Raw genomic sequence first — 19,647 nt, 5'->3', positions numbered from 1 at the left:
CAACCCCCCAATCGGCCCCACCCTGAGCATGACTGAGGGTGGCATCGCAACCTCCCAATCCGCCCTGCTCTGTGCATGACAGGGGGTGGCGCCCCAACTCCCCAATCGGCCCTGCTCTGAGCCCGACCAGGGGCTGCACCTAGGGATTGGGCCTGCCCTCTGCCACCCAGGAGCAGGCCTAAGCCAGCAGGTCGTTATTTCCTGAGGGGTCCCAGACTGCGAGAGGGCACAGGCCCGGCTGAGGGACCCCCCCCCCCCCGTTCCCCCACCCCAGTGCACCAATTTTTGTGGCCCCGGGCCTCTAGTTGTAAATAATGCTGCAATGAACATAGGGGGCATATATTCTTTTGAATTACTGTTTTGGGTTTCTTCAGATATATTCCCATAAGTAAAATCCCTGGGTCATAAGGGAGTTCTATTTTTAATTTTTTGAGGCTCCTCCATACTGTATTCCACAGTGGCTGCACCAATCTGCATTGCCACCAAACAGTGCATGAGGATTCCCTTTTCTCTACATCCTTGACAGCACTTGTTATTTATTTGGGGGAGGTGAGGAACCATTAAAAGTGAGAAGAAAACAGGCACGCTAGGAGATGGGCGAGAGGGCTTCAAACCGAGGAACCTTCATTTTCAAAGCCTTGACGTGGGAAAGTGCATAGTCCCCAAGGCCAGAGGAGGCGTGGCTGGAGAGTGGGGGATGAGATGGGGATGGCAGGTGGCAGATGACATTCCTGTGAGTACTATCAAGGAATCAGGATTTCATTTTAGATGAAATAGGAATCCAATGTCTGGCTTCCTTCCATAAGGTTTTGCTCAGATGATACAGTGTTTTGGGAGGTATAGTGTCAAATTACAGCTACTAGAAACCATAATTTGAACTACACAAGAAAAACTCATCTGCTTCTGCACGAAAAAAAGAATGAAGAGAGCCCTACCCGGTTTGGCTCAGTGGATAGAGTGTCGGCCTGCGAACTGATGAGTCCCAGGTTCGATTCCGGCCAAGGGCACATGTCAGAGAGCCCTACCCAGTTTGGCTCAGTGGATAGAGTGTCAGCCTGCGAACTGATGGGTCCCAGGTTTGATCTCTTCCTTCCTCTATGAAATCAATAAAAATAAATTTAAAATAAATAAATTAATTAATACCTTCATGCTAATCTGTCTTCATTGATGTTTCTATCTCTCTCCCTTCCTCTATGAAATAAAAAATAATAATAAAAAAGAATGAAGAGAAAACTGAAAATTAGTCACAGTGTGTGGATTTGTCAAACTAATTACATTACCTTTCTAGAGGTTAGTGGATAATTATGTTAGTATAATTTGTAAAACATAAAATAAATAAATTATAATGTAATGACATAAAAAGGACAAACTAATAACTTTAATTGTAACTATTATTTGCTGGGTGTAACTCACTGAGAAGGTAAACGTGCATCAAAACATCTTAACACAATCCTTTCAATATACTCAGGGAGCTTCCTACTTGATTTCAAAGTCAAAAGCAGCTCTGTCATAGTGGGAATAATTGCCCCTAATATTGTGGTTTATAAATTAACATCTTGCCCTAGCCAGTTTTGCTCAGTGGATAGAGAGCATTGGCCTGCGGACTGAAGAGTCCTGGGTTCAATTCAGGTCAAGGGCACATGCCCAGGTTGCAGGCTTGGTCCCCAGTAGGGGGTGTGCAGGAGGCAGCTGATCAATGATTCTCTCTCATCATTGGTGTTTCTATCTCTCTTTCCCTCTCCCTTCCTCTCTGAAATCAATAAAAATAAATTTAAAATAAGTTAATTAATACCTTCATGCTAATCTGTCTTGAAATGAAGCTTCCAATACAAGAATGTACGTGCACATTCACATATATGCTCCATGCACATTACACATCCATGAAGGAAACATGTTCTAAATGCTGACAGGTTGAACTGCACTCAATTGCAAACTTCTGTGTTTCAAGATTGTCAATTTAAAAATATTAGACTAAAGTATAACAGGCCATTGGGATTTTTAAAAGACAATTGATTTTGCTTAAATTTTTCCACTATAGTTTAAATATATAAACTTTTTTGCTTATCTAGGTGGCACCTGATTATTTTTAAAGCCTCCTTTTCCGCTGTTAGTAACAATTCAGTTCCCAGTGCCAAGAGATCCTCCTGTATGGAGACTGAAGCACAGCCTTTCCAAATCAGACCAATGAGTGCCAGGAGCAAAGCACACCTCACTTTATGCCATAATCAGGATTTTCATAAACCAGCCCAGCCGGCATGGCTCAGTGGTTGAGCATCGACCTATGAACCAGGAGGTCATGGTTCGATTCCCGGTCAAGGCACATGCCCAGGTTGGGGACTCGATCCCCACTTTGGGACATGCTAGAGGCAGCTGGTCGATGATTCTTTCTCATAATTGATGTTTCTATCTCTCTCTCCCTCTCCCTTCCTCCCTGAAATCAATAAAAATAAAAAAAAAAATAAATAAATAAATAAAAAGATTTTCATAAACCAGAAAGTATGTATTCAGTAATCAAGGACACATGAAATGTACTGTGCACTCCATTACTAGGCTGACTTTTATAAAGGGGGAAATTCTTTATCTTAAATTACCCACGAAACCACGTTACTAAGGCCCAATTTCAGCAGACAAAGCCGAATGGAGGCATGGTGCCAGCAAGACTGGAGATAAAATTCCAGAATGCTAGGCTGAGAACAGGGAAGGGGGCATGCAGTTACTGTTGCATTTAATTCCTTATGTTCATACACACTTCAAACAATGGAGTTTTAAATTTGTTTACTTCAAAGACACACTGGAAAGCTATGAAATTAACTACTTAGCAGAAAGCTATGACGTTCTTCTGGCTAGAATGAAATAAATGCACAATAATTGCTTTTAATCCCTCCTTTTCTGCAAGTAGGTGGAGAGAACTGGCATCAGTGTTTTTAAGGTCTATTGAACCTTCTTCTTATAATTTCCCTTGACTTCAGTAAAAGACAGATTTGGAAGTAATTACAAAAGGAAAGAGAGCTGGAAAGCACTGGCGGAAGATGATATTCTATTAATATCCATTGCTCAGAGTTCTGTTTGGTATCATTTGTCTGAGGAAGCCAGTACTTTCTCTTAAGCAAACAAGTTTAGTTGTTAAAAATCCAGCAATTACTCTAGAATGTGTTTATTATATTCTTAACACAAAATAACAGATATTAAAAATATTAAAAATATTTATGCTAACCGGTTTGGCTCAGTGGATAGAACGTCAGCCTGCACACTGAAGGGTCCCAAGTTCTATTCCAGTCAAGGGCATGTATCTTGGTTTGCGGGCACATCCCCAGTAGGGAGTATGCAGGAGGCAGCTGATCGATGTTTCTCTCTCATCGATGTTTCTAACTCTTTATCTCCCTCCCTTCCTCTCTGTAAAAAAAATCAATAAAATATATTTTAAAATATTTATAATTTTTCTGTTTATAATAAAGTTATAGCTTTAATGAAAGCCAAACTTATATTTCAAATCATTTATAATGAACTAACAATACTGGTTCAGTTATATTTGCCAAGTATTTTTGTTGCTCTCTCACCTCAAATTAGTATGTACATCTTGAGCAGACTGGAGATGTGTCATTATCTGTTACATTTATGAATATTTTATTTTAAATACAGATATATGAACATATAATACCAAGAGTATATTTCTAAATCAGCAACATGTTTTCCACATTTAAAATGTTCATTTTGAGTTTATTTGAATTCTTACAGGTATTTTTTGGTTAATTGTTTAACTGAAGTCAAGCATCTTACAAATTATGGTACCATAGTTTTGATTTGTACTTTTAATAGTAAGTTCTTCAAATTATTATGGAATGATGACACATCTTTTCAAAGCTAACCCACCTATAATCTAGCTTCATTATCATTTAGGAGATAAAGACCTCAATCAAATAAAGTCAAGATATTTTGACTTGAAACATTTAACCCAGGCAACTAATTTAGACACTGGCATTCAGAATACACTTTTGCTTTTAAGAAATGTTAAAACACTGCTGATCTTGCTATTCTGAATAAATCCTATCCAGACCAACTTTCTGGGACTCTAAAACTTTGAGGTCTATCAGAGCCTGGGAAATTATTGTGAAGAACAGGCCTTTGAATACAAAACAAGATAATGTTCTTCTATTTTTTGTGTAATATAAGAGCATCTGTTGTGTGGCCTATTTTCTTTTTATAATGATCAGTCTACTGATTGCTAAAATGGAGTCTAAGCCATCCACTCTGAAAAGGGAACTTTATGTTATATGTGAGATGGGGTGACCATCAGTTCACCAACTCAAGAGTGCAAGAATTTAACCCTTATTATTTCTGCAACTGCATTTAATTTCGATTTTGAGCCCCACTCCACCAAGGGCACCAAATGAAATCTCAAACAGTTCTAGTCTCCTTCCCAAAACATGCCCCCATATTTTCTCTAGGGTTGTATCTAAGTCCTCAGGCACCAGGGAGAGGGCCCTCCTGTCCTTAATAGACTTGTCCACACAGGAGACTGCCAACATGTCCTCATTTCCATCATGCCCTGGTGACCACCTTGCCTTCATTAACACAACATGGTCCTTTGAATTTGTAACTATGCATTGGAAACATCTGGCTCTTATGTGGATAACTCTCAGGCTCTCTCAAGCCCCTCTGCCCAGACACAGCACCTAGACATTACTACTCAATGCTTTTGAGTCACTCTGAGTTTGTAAGAAGGTAAATGTTTCCCAGGTTTGCAGAAACCCTAAGCCATAATGGGATTCTTGCATTTCTCAGCCTGTCTTCTCCAGCATTTGACTGGGCCAATGCGAGGAAAGAAAGGGGTTTTCTCTCAAGGGTACTTCAGTGTCTAACTTCTCTTCCTTCCCTCCAACTCTCTTCCTCTATTTCAATTCCAGAGGCTAACTGGGCTCTTTCTTAGTAGTTCTTCTAAATCATTTGTTTGTGGCATATGGTAGATTAAAGATTATGTTTCAGTTCCAGCAACACACAGAGCTGCCTCAGAGTCTCAAAGCTAAATTCCTAGGATGAAAACTGGGTTGCAGTTGAGTCGGGTGGCTCACTGGACCATGGCTGGAAGGTGGGGGTCTGCAGTGCAACCATGGCCAGCAGAGCCCATCACGCCTGGGCAGGAGGTGAGAGAGATCGAGCAGTTCTCGGAGAAGGAACCACTGTGAATGGGGCAGACACTCCAAAGTTGTCTAATGGGTAAAGTGTCTCCTATCCAACAGATGTTCAAAATCGTAGCCATTATGAGAAAGGCATTGAGTAACATTATCATTCTTAGTTTAATGACCAGAAAAGGCTCTATTCAGCAGGGAACACCTCAAAGACATTCTACTGGGCAAAAATTTAAGAACTTCTTTCCTCCAGGCCCCAGACTATCACGTGATCTCACTCTGACCTGGTGTCTGTTACCAAGTTCACATTTCGTTTCTACTTCAGTGTCATAATCATGGTTTGAGTATAAGCTGATAAACTGTTGGCAATTTGAATATGAAGGTTCTTCTCAATTACCCTTGACCATCAGCAAGTGAGGGGGGCGCCCCAGACTTGCTTGTGGCCACAACCTCTTTGATACCATTAGGATTAGTAGGATTTTTTCTTTTTCTTTCTTTCTTTTTTTTTTAGGTAGGATATTTTTAAAGTATATCAAAGGATTTTGTCTGGGATTCCTAACTGGTTAAGGTGTTGTTGTTTTTTCTTTCTCCCCTTAATTGAATTACTTATCACTGTAAGTTTAACAACCTCCTTGAAAGACAGTTGGCAAAGGTAACTGAATGGAATCGTTCAACTCTGCTGTTCTCAGTGGGAGCTCTACCCACCACTCCCTTTAAAGAAAAGGTTGCAGTGTATTATGCTAAGTGAAGTAAGGCAGATGGAAAAGGAAAAGAACTCTATGATTTCACTCATATGTGCAATATAAAGCCAAAAAGAAAACATATGACAAACAAAACAAAAACATACGCATAGATACAGACAATGGATTGGTGGTTACCAGAGGGGAACGGGGTGGGAAGAGGTAAAATGGGTAAAGGGAGTCAATTGTATAGTGATGGATGGAAACCAGACTTTTGGTGGTGAGCACACTGCAGTGTACACAAATATCGAATTATAATGTTGTACACCTGAAACTTATATAATGTCATTAACACATGTTACCTCAATTAAAAACATAAAATAATAATAAAAAAGGGTTTGGAATCTGACACAATTGCACAGAGCCAACAAGAACATTGCAGATGTTTAGAGCTCTAATGGGTCTTGTTGGTCATTTAGTCCCAATTCCTCCTTAAGGATGAGAAACTGAGTTTCAAAGAGAAGAAATGACCTTCCAGAGAGCGTACAACCACCAGCGGGAGAATTGGGCTGGAACTGATGTTCAGTCTGGGGCCTGAAAGTTAAGTGCCTTGGACAGTAAAAGTCAAAACTAAGTCTAAAAATGAAGTGGTGAATTGAGACAAAATCATTTTTGTTTCAGAATTATTAATGTTGAGAGAGAGAGAGTCTGTTCCTAAGGAGAAGTTCTGGTTTAATAACTCTCCTTCCCAACTTCTTTCATTAATAATTGAATAGTTCAATGTCAAAGGCAATTAAGTATATAGATAAGACACTAAAATAAAAAAAAAAAAGGTTTAAAACAGATCATCTTTTATTTGAATACTAAATACATTCTTTTAGCACAGAGTGTGCTGATGATGTATTCTTTTAAGGAAAAAAATAATGTTGGCAGCAACACAATCAAAATGCAAAACATATAATTTCTAATATAATATAAATGACATAGATATATCAGCATTCTCTGAGGTCCACTGAGGGCAGTGGTCGGCAAACCGCGGCTCGCGAGCCACATGCAGCTCTTTGGCCCCTTGAGTGTGGATCTTCCACAAAATACCACATGCGGGCGCGCATGTACAGTGCAATTGAAGTTGGTTTTCGGCCTGGGCGAGTCTATTTTGAAGAAGTGGCATTAGAAGTGGGGGGTGTCGGTCGGTCGGGCGACGGGAGACGCAACGCAGGCGGGCCTCGGGATACGCAGCGCGGGGGAGGCACGCGCCATTCATGCACGAGTTGAGTGAGCCAATCAGTCAGCAGTCTCATTGTGCAGATTGTGCAGTGGTTAGTGCTAGTCACGTCCACAAATTGCACGCGGGTGACAAAAGTACCTACTCAAAGAATAAAGTTACCTGTATTTTTCCAACCAGCTGCAAATCCTACAGATATTTTTGTCATCAATTTAAGAATTGTAATTCTTTTGTGTTGGTGGCTTTATTATTATAAAATGAAACATTTTTTTAGGTGCCCTGTTTGAGATGGCTACAAAGAAGAAGCAAAGAAAAACAGAAGATGAAAACCGTGAATTTACAGTTGAATGTACCTACCTATATAGTTTAAGTTTAAAAAATTTGGCTCTCAAAAGAAATTTCAATCGTTGTACTGTTGATATTTGGCTCTGTTGACTAATGAGTTTGCCGACCACTGACTTAGGGCATTCCGTCATCTGATACGCTGCAGTTTCATTTACATTCACTTCAGATGAGTATTTAGAATTGTCAAGAAATACCACATACATAAAACTAGACATAGCAAATGAAAAAGTATATTACAATTTATTAAATATGCTTTTTTAAAATCTTCACCTGAGGACATGCTAAGAGAGAGAAAGTGAGAGAGGGAGAGAGAGAGCAAAACATAGATGTGAGAGAGAAACATTGATCAGTTGCCTTCCATATGCTCCCTGACCAGGGATCAAACCCGAAACCCAGGTATGTACCCTGACCAGGACTTGGATCCACAACCTTTTGGTGCATGGGAAGATGCTCAAACAACTGAGTCACTCTGGCCAGGCTATTAAACACCTTTAATGAAAACAGTACCTGACAATTAGAAAACAAAGTTTTGTTCAAAAACAAAACAAACAACACCTCAGACTAGTGTTCATATAAGAGGTGACAGTATTTCTTTTGTTTCTAGTATTAAATAAGACACTTAACATTCCATACTGAAATTTATCTTCTGAGTTCCAAGAGTGTGTTCTGCCCGTTAGTGTAGAATGATGTCAATTCAGCTTTCAGTTCCTCCGGATTCTCAGAGCAGCAGTAAGACAAGTCTTAGAATCATCATGAGGCTGGATGAGAAGAAAGGCAAAGAAAGGGTGGCTCTTACACGGCTGAGACAGAAAGGGCCGCATGCTCCCCTAACTGTGGTGTAACTCAACCCTGCCTCCCAGGCTTCTCCCAGACTCCTACCGTGGGAGCAGGGGTGACCTCATTATCCCTGCATTCGAACTTCCCAGATTTGCCTGAGTTAGCCATTTAAACATGTTCACTCAATGAATGAGAAAAATCAGAACTCGCTGTTCTAAAGATCTGGGATAAAGCTTTATGAGAGAAAGGTTTCTAAAGAAACACACACCTTTCAAAAGCTTGTAAAGTTAAGCAAGTTGAAAAAATAATCAAGGAACAATTCTGAGGAGTAATTGCCAACTCAGCTACTTTTCATTGTTTGGGGTCTTGTCTTTTTTCTTTTAATAAACAAGTTTTCTTTTTACCATCAGAACTGAAACTACTGACAGTCATTTCCCTAAAATAGGGACATCAACCTAAGACACATTCTGGTGGTTTTCAAAAGACAGCAATTTAAAAGGGTGGTAGCAGCAGGCATTTCATATCTTTGGGGTCTTGTGTTCTTGACCCGTAAACCCTACTTCTGATTCTTTCCACCACCAAGTATCATTTTTAGACAGGCCTCAAACTGGAAAGCAGTCTTTGTAATCACACTTTTCTTCCCCAAATCATAAACACAGCCACACTAGAAAATTCTACAGAGCAGGAGAAAATTACTCATTATGCTGCCACCCAGAGACAAACTCTAACAGTTTGAGGGATTTCCCTTCCGATCTTGGTTTTTCATGTACAAACTTTTAAAAATTGAGATCACAGAATATTTGTTATTTTTTATCCATTTAAATAATCTCTCCTTATCTTATTAAGATTTTCCAATGCCACTAAATAGTTTTTTAAAACATGACATGTAAAGCCTGCTCAGTATTCCATTAAGGGGACGAACATTTACTGAAACATTTCCTTATTGGTGAATTTTTAAGTTGTTTCTAATTTTTCAGTTTATCATGTTTTGCGTTAGGAATAAAGTCGCAATAAACACCAGACATTATATACATCTCATTATTTCTTCAGAAAAAAATTTCAAAAGGCAAAAATGTGTATCAAAGGAAATGAACATGTTTTATGGCTTTCAATATATTAAGGCAGGTTTCAGGAAGAATTAAAAATGTAACCTATATGCCCAGCCGGTACAGTTCAGGGGTTGAGTGTCGACTTATGAACCAGGATGTCACAGTTCGATTCCCAGTCAGGGCACATGCCCGGGTTTCAGGCTTGTTCCCCAGTAGGGGGCATGCAGGAGGCAACTGATCGATGATTTTCTCTCATCATTGATATTTCTATCTCTCTCCCTTTCCCTTCCTCTCTCTGAAATCAATAAAAATACATTTTTAAAAAGTTACATTGAGCTGGATAGAAACAGTAGTGCTATGCACCTCTGTCAAAAAACATATAACTATAAATTTTTACTTGGTAACATGCTTAATCTCATGGATAGAATTACCGGGATCAAATGAAGAGAAATTTGAAGCTCCCTACTGATCTATTGGGAAAAAAATATTGTTTTCTCCCTTAAAAACTCGAAATACTGCCTCACATGGGTAAATCTTGAGAAAAAATGAGACTTAATTGAGTTCTTTATTCTGAAAATGGTAAAGCGTACATGTGATCAAATACTACAGCAACACTAAGTATATTCAATATAAATGTTCCTGTGCACATCTGTCCCAAAGACTGACTGCAGGCATATTTTAAGGGTTCACAGTCATGCTTATTGTAAAAAAAAAAAAATTACTTTGATGTTTCAAGTTAACAATGACTTTTGCCCAAAATTCAGCATTTCAAAATGAGGTGCAGAGGAAAATGTACATTAAAATAGTTTTTCTTACCTTAAGCCTGCCACCAGCCCAGCTGGGATTATTTTCTTGGATCTCTTAAACCGCACACCCATTATGGTGGCCAGAAAGAAAGCTGCAACTAAAAAACAAACCAATACATGAATCAGAGTTGCAAACACCTCACCAATGCCTGCTTGTGAAAAAAAAAAGGGATATCATTTAAGCTTCCTAATATAACAACTATTATGCATAGGTATTGAGTTGCTATTTTCTTCAAAAGATGAAAAGCTCTATTAAAACACTTAACTAGCTCATTAAAAAGGTTTGAGTAAACAAGCATGTTAAAATCCATTCTTGAAACACCTTTAAAAGGAAGTCTTTTTCTAACTTAAATTTCTATTTACAGAATACTCCTTGAGGACTAGGACTGCTGGCTTATTCAACTTTCCTCAGGAACTCTGGGCAGAATACTGCCACCCACTGGAGACACCCAACAAATGTTTAGGTAACCGAATGTAAGGAAAATAATTATATATTTTTTAAAGTAAGACCTGATTAATAAAATAATACTATTTTAGTATTTAGAAGAAGGCGGAATTTTTTGTTTTGTACCATTCCAACAAACTAAGCAATAATATTACATTTAGAAGCATCATATCAGCTACCCCCCAGGTTCGATGCTCCATACCTGGAAAATGTCTTACTTACACAGAGACACTTTCACATCTCGCTTGTCATTGGAGACACGGTAAGCTCCATAGCCAGCCAAAAGTCCAACAAAGAGACCAGCAATCAAAGACGGAATACTACCTGGGTGGGGGATGGGGGGGGCGGGGATGTATGGGCACAGAAAGAGAATCAGAAAGTGAATTATGTCAAGTATGATACATTCACCTTCCAGTGTATTTCTACTTGGGCATTGCAACTGGACGTAGCCAAACTGAATACAGGCTTATTTGTGGATAGTCTGTAAGAAATGACTGTTTCATGCCGAATCCCAACTCATTTGAGGGAATAAGAAAGTCTGCCTTGTAGTAGTGGTTTTGACATTGACTGCATGACCTGGGGCAACCGGTTGACTTTTGTCCCTCTCTTTTTTATCCCTATTCTCCTTGTCTCCATCTCTTTACTGTGAGGTTGTGATGATAAAAATAAGATGCAGAGGTATTTTTAGCTTATAGGGGTAGAGAGAGAAGTGCTATGCAAACCAAGTGCTGGCTCTATCCTGAATTAAGAAACCTTCCAGCCTCAAGATGCCAGGACTCAGGGATGAATGGTGACTACACTGAGAAACTCGAAGAACCAGGGCACTGACGCAGCCTGCCAGCCCCCAACCTGTCCCTCCACGGCACCAACACTGAGCACTTTCTGTGCGCTGGGCTCCGTGCCGGTGACACTAAACAAGACACACATTGCCCTGCTTCATGGAATTCACTCTATTGAGAATCTGCTGAATTGGAATCCCTAGGAGTAGGGTCACGGTAGCTCTACTTTTTAAATATCCATAGGAATTCAGATTGCAATTCAGATTAAGAATCAATCAATCTCTCTCTCTCTCTCTCTCTCACACACACACACACACACACACACACACACACAGACACACCTCAGTTGCAACAGCATCCTGAATGAGAAGCCAAATGCCCTAGGTTCTCTTTTACTTATTGCCTGAAGGACTTTGGCTAAGTCACTTGGCCTCTCTGAGTTTTGTCAATTGCAAAACAGGGTTAATAATATCATCTATGTCACATACATAAAGGCTTAGAATGTTACAGTTACATATAGTATTAAATTTTTCATTGCACCCCTCCCCCCAAAGCTATCCTCTAAACACAGTAACATGACCTTTTAAAAACATACACTGGACAGATCACTCCTCTAATTAAAGACCCTCTGGTTTCCCACTACACTTAGGAAAACCCCAAGTTTTCTCTATTATTGGAGCTCTGGCCTTCTTTCAGTTCGCTGAATATGCCAAACTCTGTTCCTCATGGCTTTCACACATGCTGTTCCTTGCCTGGACTGCCCTTCCCTGCACTGTTCACCTGATCAACTACAGCTAACCTTCGGATGTCATCTGAAGCGTTAGTTCCTCAGAGATGCCTTCTCTGACCCATCCTTCCGAATGAGGGCCCCCTTTAGAGTCTCCCATTAATCGTCATCGGATATTTAATGTCAGTCTCCCCCACTCACTTGTGAGCGCCATGTCTTTTTTGCTCACTGCTGTCTTCCTAGTGCCCCAAACAGTACCAGGCAGCATTAGCTAAATACGGATGAAATGCATGCCTGGGTGCTCCCTGTCATTGGGTCAAGCGGAAGTCGGATAAGAATATGGTTAGGGAGAATATTTTATTTAATCCTAACAGATTCACTTAAAATGAAGAATTGAAGCCCAGAAGTTAAAACAACGTATAAGAGTATGAAAGCTAGTAAGTGGCAGTGTCAAGAGCAGAACTCAGGAATGCATGATTCTGTGGTTATTCTCTTAACACACATTATGCTATAAGAGTGGGCTTCCTTGTGAACATATAATACCCTCAGGGGCTTCCAGGATCACTTAGTGGGGGCTCTTACAGGAGGCCAAAGAACCCCCTGAAATCAGAAACCTTACAGCTAATGTGATTGCATATGTTCCTGATGAGATTTGGGCTAGAATAGTAAAGTAATCCCCTCCCTTTCTCTCCTCCCCGACCCCGGCATACACACACACACACACACACACACACACTCTTCCTTCATCCCACCCCTCTTAAAGTCAGGCAAAAATGTCCAGATGATCTTTCCTATTCTGTAGTCGAGGTTATTTAAACATGTCTTTGACAATGAAAACATTTTTTCAATAACAATCCTATTAGGATTTTACACTGAGTGCTCTTTAAAGTAGATTATGAAACATCAACTTTTATGTAGTTGTTCGCAGGTCTTAATTTGGTGCCATCATTATTCTCCCATCAAATGCATATCCACAGCGCTGTACATATTGGGAGAGAAAATACGAACAACAAAAACCTCAGGTGAACTTCAGGCTCTCAGGAATCCCAGCAGAGACCTGTTCGCACCTGCCAGGCCCTCAGTCCCCCGGGGAACTGTGCTCTGGCCTTGGACTTCTCATTGATCTCTAAGGAAGGAAGTAACCTGATAACTGCATAGGCCTGGCTTTTTCACCCAAACTCAAGTCCACCAATGCCAGAAATACAGCATCTTTAAAATATGCTTCATTAAAAACAGTTTCACAAAAACATAAGGAAAATATGAGACACCATGACTATAAATGCTTCTACCTTAAAACAAAGTAAAATATAAAACCTGACCTTTCATTGTTCTCCATGAAAACCCTTTAATTTATCAACTAGGTTTTTTTTCTTCTTTTGGACAGAGATGGAGAGATAACTTGAGATATGATATTTAAGAAGTCAATGAATTTTCCTTTGCAACACATGATATCAACATAATTCAGTTTCTGACACTATGACTATGTAAACAAAAAATGTCCTCAATTGCTAATAAGTGAGCAGTCCTGAGGAGGTTAAATCAATTAGTTATGCGACTGATAATGACAGGTAAAATGAAAATTTTGTAATGAAGAGGGACCCAGAACCCCCAGGTTGAATGCTCTATATGCCCAGTCCCCTATAACCCCCTTCCATCCAGGAATCCCTTCCACTGCTGGTCCCCAGCCACCTCTAGGACATCTTTAGCTTCTTGTCCTACTTCCAGGCCCCCCGCTGCTCCTTGTACAATCAGCAGCCCCCACCAAGGCATGCTGATGAAAAGGGCTTACCTCTCCGCTTATACCCCACAATACTTCCAAATGTCACAAAGGCTGCATAACCAAAACCAACAAGGTCCATTGGCAAGGCTGCAGTCGTAGAGCAAGGGAGAAAGGACAACTTCTACAAAATAAAAAAGAGTTTGGGAAAGCAAATGTATATAAAAGTGATATACATTACTCAGAATTATAGACATTGATTTCTCTACTAAAAAGGGGAAGCTAGATCTTCACTCATCCAACACTCAGCCTCTGTGTACCACGCTCATCCCCCTCAAGCCCACCCGGGAGACACCCAGGTTGAGTCTCCTTTCCTGGTCTTCCAAACCTGCTGTTCCTTCAGCTGTTTACTTCCCTTCCACTTCTGCTGGTTAGCCAGGTCTCCTCCCTGGAGACAACACCGAAATCTTCGCTTAATGCAGTGGTTCTCAACCTGTGGGTCGCGACCCCTTTGGCGGTCGAACGACCCTTTCACAGGGGTCGCCTAAGACCATCCTGCATATCAGATATTTACATTACGATTCATAACAGTAGCAACATTACAGTTATGAAGTAGCAACGAAAATAATTTTATGGTTGGGTCACAACATGAGGAACTGTATTTAAAGGGCCAGAAGGTTGAGAACCACTGGCTTAATGCCTGGAATGTCCGCCTCTTTCTCACCTACAAATCCCCACCACCCCCGACAGCCCACCCCCTCTTGACTATCTCCCAACCTCCTTAGTCACTCTAGCCTGGTCTGGAGCCATCTGCTCCTTTTTCTAAATTCCTTGACGTCAGCAACTCCACCTTATAATCCTTTCATCTTTGAACAGGTATTTGTCCCTCCATCCTCCTCACACCGAAGAATGAAAAAGGGGTAATATGGATGCTTGTTTGTTGACTGAACCACAGCTTCACTTTAAACACATGCTTTGTCTCGGGCTTTGTTATGAGACAGCTTGTCTGGGGGCGGCAGAGACATCCACGCTTAATCAATGGTAAGTCACCAAAGAATATAACGAAGCCCTGGCACAAAGTTAACTGAATGACAACGATATCCTATTGTGCTTCACAGCAGCAGGTGAAGCGTACATCCAGGGGTGAGAGGCTCCACAGAAGTCCTGCCCACAGGTCTCTAAGATGCAGGGGAAAGTATACGGGCTGCAGGCTGGAGACATGACACTGGTCACTAGCTGGCTCTTGGTTCTGGCATCACACCCCATCCTTACAACTCCTCTGAGAGTCCCTATAGTGCTTTATACCTTAACTTTTTTACATCGATATTTCCTCCACGGGAGGAGGAGGGGGAATAATTATCCTTGTATGTACGAGGAATGATGTATGATATTTCACTGCATTCTCAGTTTTCTCACCGCTTGTCATTTAGGTTAACCCGGTCTTTTATTTCCTGAAGCACTTGGTAACAAATTGACTCAGAAGGATGGAAAACAGGCTGTAAGCTTACCTCGAGGGTAAGCTAGAACTTACTGTGCGGAAGGGTCTTTGGGGAGGAAATCCGGGGCACAGGAGGAGACGATGGCCCTGAAAAGGAGGCAACACTGAAAAATCCTCAGTATCTGTGGGAAGAAGAATGAAATAAAACAGGGGAGCTCATCTGTGCCCAAGAAGCAGTGCAGTAAGACTGAATGTGTAGGAAGGACCTGAGTTCAAAAACCATTGTTGACTAAGTGATGGAAAAACAAACAATGAGGATAATGTTACGAGCAAGTACCATGTGCTAGGCACCATTCTAAGGCCTTACATGTTATCAACCCATTTAATTATCACCACAACCCTCTGCAGTAAGTACCACCATTACTATCCCCATTTTCCAGATGAGGAGAGGCACAGAGAAGGCAAGCAACACCTCTGAGGTCTCACAGCAGAAGCAAGATTTCAGACTCAGAGAAGTCTCATCCCTAGACACTATAATGCCTTTCGTAACTGAGCTTTACTGGCCGAAAAAAAAGTGAATATACAACTGAAACAAATGTTCTTTAGAGTTTTAAATTCTGGATTAATCACTCCACTTGGCCTCATAGCTTAAAAGTTGTGAGCGCATGGCACTGTCTTCCATCTGGGGACTTACCATCTTCAGCCCAATGAGCACCTCATGTTCAGTCCTACTTACTATCTTTCTGAGAGAACTAACCATATTCCACAGTATATGGTTGGCTTCAAACCTGATGTCACCACTTACTAGCTGGGTGACATAAGACGCATTCATTAATCTCTGTGTATCTCAGTTTCTCCATCTGTGAAACAGGGATAATAAAAAATATCTACCTCATAGAGCCGTGATCATTAAATGAGTTAATACCATAAAGCACTTAGAACATACTGAGCACTCAACGAATATTAGCTACTCTAATAATGGTTATTCTTCTTGTTCACCCTCACACCCATTTTAAGCTTGATCTGAGAAAACAACTGAGGTTGGGTGAATTTATGATTCAGGCATTCAATAATGAAACGATAATATTGCAACTTATATTTATACTGAATTCCATTTAGCAACTATTTATTGAGCATCTTCTTTGCGCAAGGTGGTAGGAAGCAAAGCCCTCAGACATGGCCCTGGTCTTCCAGGACTTGTAATACAGCACAGAGGAGGAGGCAGAGACATGAATGAGCCCTAAGAAGAGAGGCCTGAGAGCTTAAGGAAGGGTTCCTAGAGGAGGCAGAGTCCCAGCTGGGACCTTGGGGAGAATAGGAGTAATCGAAGTGAAGAGGGTAGCAAGGAAGGGCTTGTTGTAGGCAAAGGCCTCGTGGCATGAGAAACCATAGCATGTTTTTAAGTGGAAAGAATGGCAAGGGGGTTGTGAAAAGAGATGGGGCTGGTGAGAACGACAGGGCCAGACCAGCTATGTGAGGGAGTCTGGTTTCTGTCTCAAAGACAGCAAAGAATGAATGAAGGGAGCCCCACGAACAGATTTAATGCCAGCAAGCACTTCCTGGTAGCGAGAGATGTGTTGAAGCGAGGCAGGGGAATAAGCTCAGAGGCTGTTGCAGTAAACAAAGCATGAGATGATGGTAGCCTGGCCTGGAGAAATGGCAATGAGGGTGGAGAGAGGTGGACAGATATGAGAAAGGTTCAGGAGGTAGCACCAATATGCCTGGATGTAGAGGTGAGGGAGAAGGGTGAGTCAGAGATGATTCACCCTGGGTCTCTGGCTCAGACCATTAGGAGCCGAAGGGGTAGGGGAGCCTTGATGCTAGTCCCTGAAACAGGGGACACTGGAACAGCAGTAGGCGTGTGGTGGGGGAAGGAGGGAGGTGACCAGGAATGATGAGATCTGTTTGAAACATGTTCAGTCTGAGATGCCTGACACACAGTCGGGAAAACACCTATATAGACCTGACGCTTATGAGAGATCGCTCATCACCAGATAATAATCTGGGATTTAATTTTCCTAGTAAGCCAACCACCTGATGTGAAAGGCTGATTCGACTCCCTCCTCTGAGCCCCCACTTCTTCTTCTGATGCCCTCTTCTTCCTGGCATAGAGTTAGTTATGTTGGACTTACCTCTCCTCTCAGCTAGCCCAGATCCTTGAATATAAAGCTCAGGTTACATTCATTTTTGTCTTTCTCACAGGATCAAGCTCATTGTCGTGCATAGACAGGTTTTAGTAAATACCTGCTGAATGAATGAGTGGTGAGTGAGCCTAGGTAACAAACTGTCTGAAGACGTGGTGTCACTGACCTACCCTCAGTATAGCTCTAATGCAAGGAAACAGCCAGCCCCTTAATCTCCTAGTGAACTGAGCATTGTTTTAAGGAGGGGAAAAATATCTATTTCCAATCTTTGCAAGAAGTTTCTGTACTCACAGAGAAAATCCCAACAAAAAGCAATCACCCTTCTTTCTCCTGTTCCATGGCACGACCATTTGAGCAACGCAGAAGCACACATGAAAAGCTTCATCAACATGAAGGGATGGGGGTGGGGGGGGTGGGGAGAGAAGATGTGGGACACATCGCAAAGGAGATGCTCAGCACTTAGAAGGGCCAGAAAGCATCTTGGGTGCAATGCAGCAAAATGACTTTGTGCACCGGGTACAATCCAGGTGACAGAGTTCTGCCTTGCCCCTAACCCTCCAAAATTTGGGGACCCCAATTAGAGGTTTTCTGTAAGCTACCATATAAAAAGCATTTTCACATGTTGAATAACAACAATTACCTAACTCCGCACTCCTTGGGGCTCGAAAGACACATTTTCCAGTGAAACCTGGGTGATACTAGGAAAGTAAAACCCTGCCTCGCATTTTTGCAAAGATCCACGAGCCCCACCCCTACACCCACCTCTCCCTGGCTCCAGGAAGGTGGGAGGGAGGCCAGGTGGGAGATTCCGGACCTTGAGGAGGAAGAAATGTGGGGAGTTCCCAGGACGGTTAGAGAAGCGATCCCTGGAACCCCCATCTCCTGAAGAAACCTGCCAAGGTCCTCTGCATGGCTGCTTGGCTGCTGATTTCTGCGCCTTTGCGAGAAAATTCAGGGCAGCAAGTGCTCCACGGCAAGGTGTACAACTCACCTACAGCCCCAAGTCCTCCCAGGAGCCAGCAGGAGCGAACTTCGTACCTGAAGTCCGGAAGTGGTCCTAGTGGCCTGCGCCCCACTTTGCGGGATCTCGACGGCGGCGGCGGGTTCTGGGCGGTGCCTTCCCCAGGCGCGCATGCGCAGCGTCCCTCCGTCCACGGTCAAGTGCGTCTCCGCCCCGCCCCGCGGAGGGCAGAGGGCCAGTCAGGTAGGCCTTCAGCATCCCGTCCGGCCGCTCGTTCCATCTGCCCTGCTTTTGCTCTGGCCCTGAGCCTGAGGCTGGGGTCTGCTGCCTCCTGCCGGACGGACGGAGCGGAACCTACAAGCATTCGCAGACGGTGGGTCTGGGTGCTGTAGCAGGAATCCCAGAAGGAGATTTTAACCCTGAAGTTCATTCATCATTCTAGGGGCTTTTGTGTCCAGCACCCCACGCCTGTTACTTACTCTCCAGAAGATCGTTTCCGTTTTCAGTGGAGGGAGCTGAAGTCTCCGTGGGGTGCAAAGGTGAGGGCTCAGGCTTGTCAGGTTTCAAAGCCCAAGCACCCTTCATTACCCACCATCTAAGGGGTCATCTAGATGTGACAGGGCGGTCAGGATCCTAGTTTTATCATCCAAGCCCAGGATTAGGTGGGCTTAAGTATCTGAGGGGAAAGGTATAGAGTGCCAGAATTGGATAAGCCATTTCCAGAAAGAAACTTAACTTGACTTTGGAATTATACCTTCTCATAACTTCTCATCTCACCCTGGTATTGCCTTCTAGGGCTAGGCCATTTCCTTACATAATAGCCCATGATATATTTGTCAAAGGCTGTCATCTAGTAGTCACCAAGCGGCATTAGGGGTGCTGTGGGACTGTGAATAATAGATTTCTCTTTTTTTAAAAAAAGCTAAAATATACATTGAATCTTGTGAACTTTGCTGAATCTATTCCATGTGCTTAAAAGGACTTCTGAGAAGTAATGTGACTAACCTATGAGAAATCTAAGTTGGTCCTAGGGAGTTACGACTCCTCAAGATGCATAGGAGAGTGGATGCCAGGCACTGGAATGTGGGTTGGAGGAAGTGGTGCCCTGAAGAATGGCTCTGAGTTCTCCCAGAGCTCCTTTCCATCCCCTGCTCTTCCCATCCTCTCTCTTTCCCCCTACCGCCACCCACTCAGACTACCAGCACACTTTCTCTATTCAGAATAAAACTAAAACCCTCTGGGAATGCATCATTTACCTGATGTAAACCCTGGTAAATAACTTCCCCTGACCTTCCATGCCTGGATTTAAGATGCTGCTCAGATTGGATGCCCCCTGAGATTCCCTGTCACAGAGGTATTCAAAGGTAAAAACAGCCTCAGGATATTCCTACTCAAGGCATTTTCACCTAAATGTCGAAAAACAACTCG

The 19,647-nt window shown here is 42.2% G+C and overlaps 1 protein-coding gene across 12 annotated transcripts; it reads right to left on the bottom strand.

The window, feature by feature from the left end:
- Positions 1-7,846: 7,846 nt before the first annotated feature.
- Positions 7,847-18,395, bottom strand: TMEM14A (transmembrane protein 14A). Of its 12 annotated transcripts, none has more exons than XM_023757697.1 (6): positions 18,297-18,395; positions 15,208-15,261; positions 13,749-13,860; positions 10,676-10,777; positions 10,019-10,106; positions 7,847-8,134 (listed from the first exon to the last, which is right to left on the bottom strand). In XM_023757697.1, the coding sequence occupies exons 1-6, from the start codon at positions 18,390-18,392 to the stop codon at positions 8,095-8,097; spliced, it is 492 nt and encodes a 163-aa protein (XP_023613465.1). In that variant the 5' UTR covers positions 18,393-18,395; the 3' UTR covers positions 7,847-8,094. The 12 variants fall into 12 exon arrangements, with proteins under 12 accessions (XP_023613465.1, XP_006093296.1, XP_023613473.1 ...); XM_006093234.3 differs by having other exon boundaries at positions 15,208-15,296; positions 18,297-18,382; XM_023757705.1 differs by having other exon boundaries at positions 15,185-15,261; positions 18,250-18,377.
- Between the last annotated feature and the right edge of the window lie 1,252 nt (positions 18,396-19,647).

This window comes from Myotis lucifugus, unplaced genomic scaffold, assembly GCF_000147115.1.
Source record: "Myotis lucifugus unplaced genomic scaffold, Myoluc2.0 scaffold_111, whole genome shotgun sequence".
Lineage (NCBI taxonomy): Eukaryota > Metazoa > Chordata > Mammalia > Chiroptera > Vespertilionidae > Myotis > Myotis lucifugus.
This window is presented reverse-complemented; position numbering and strand designations above follow the sequence as displayed.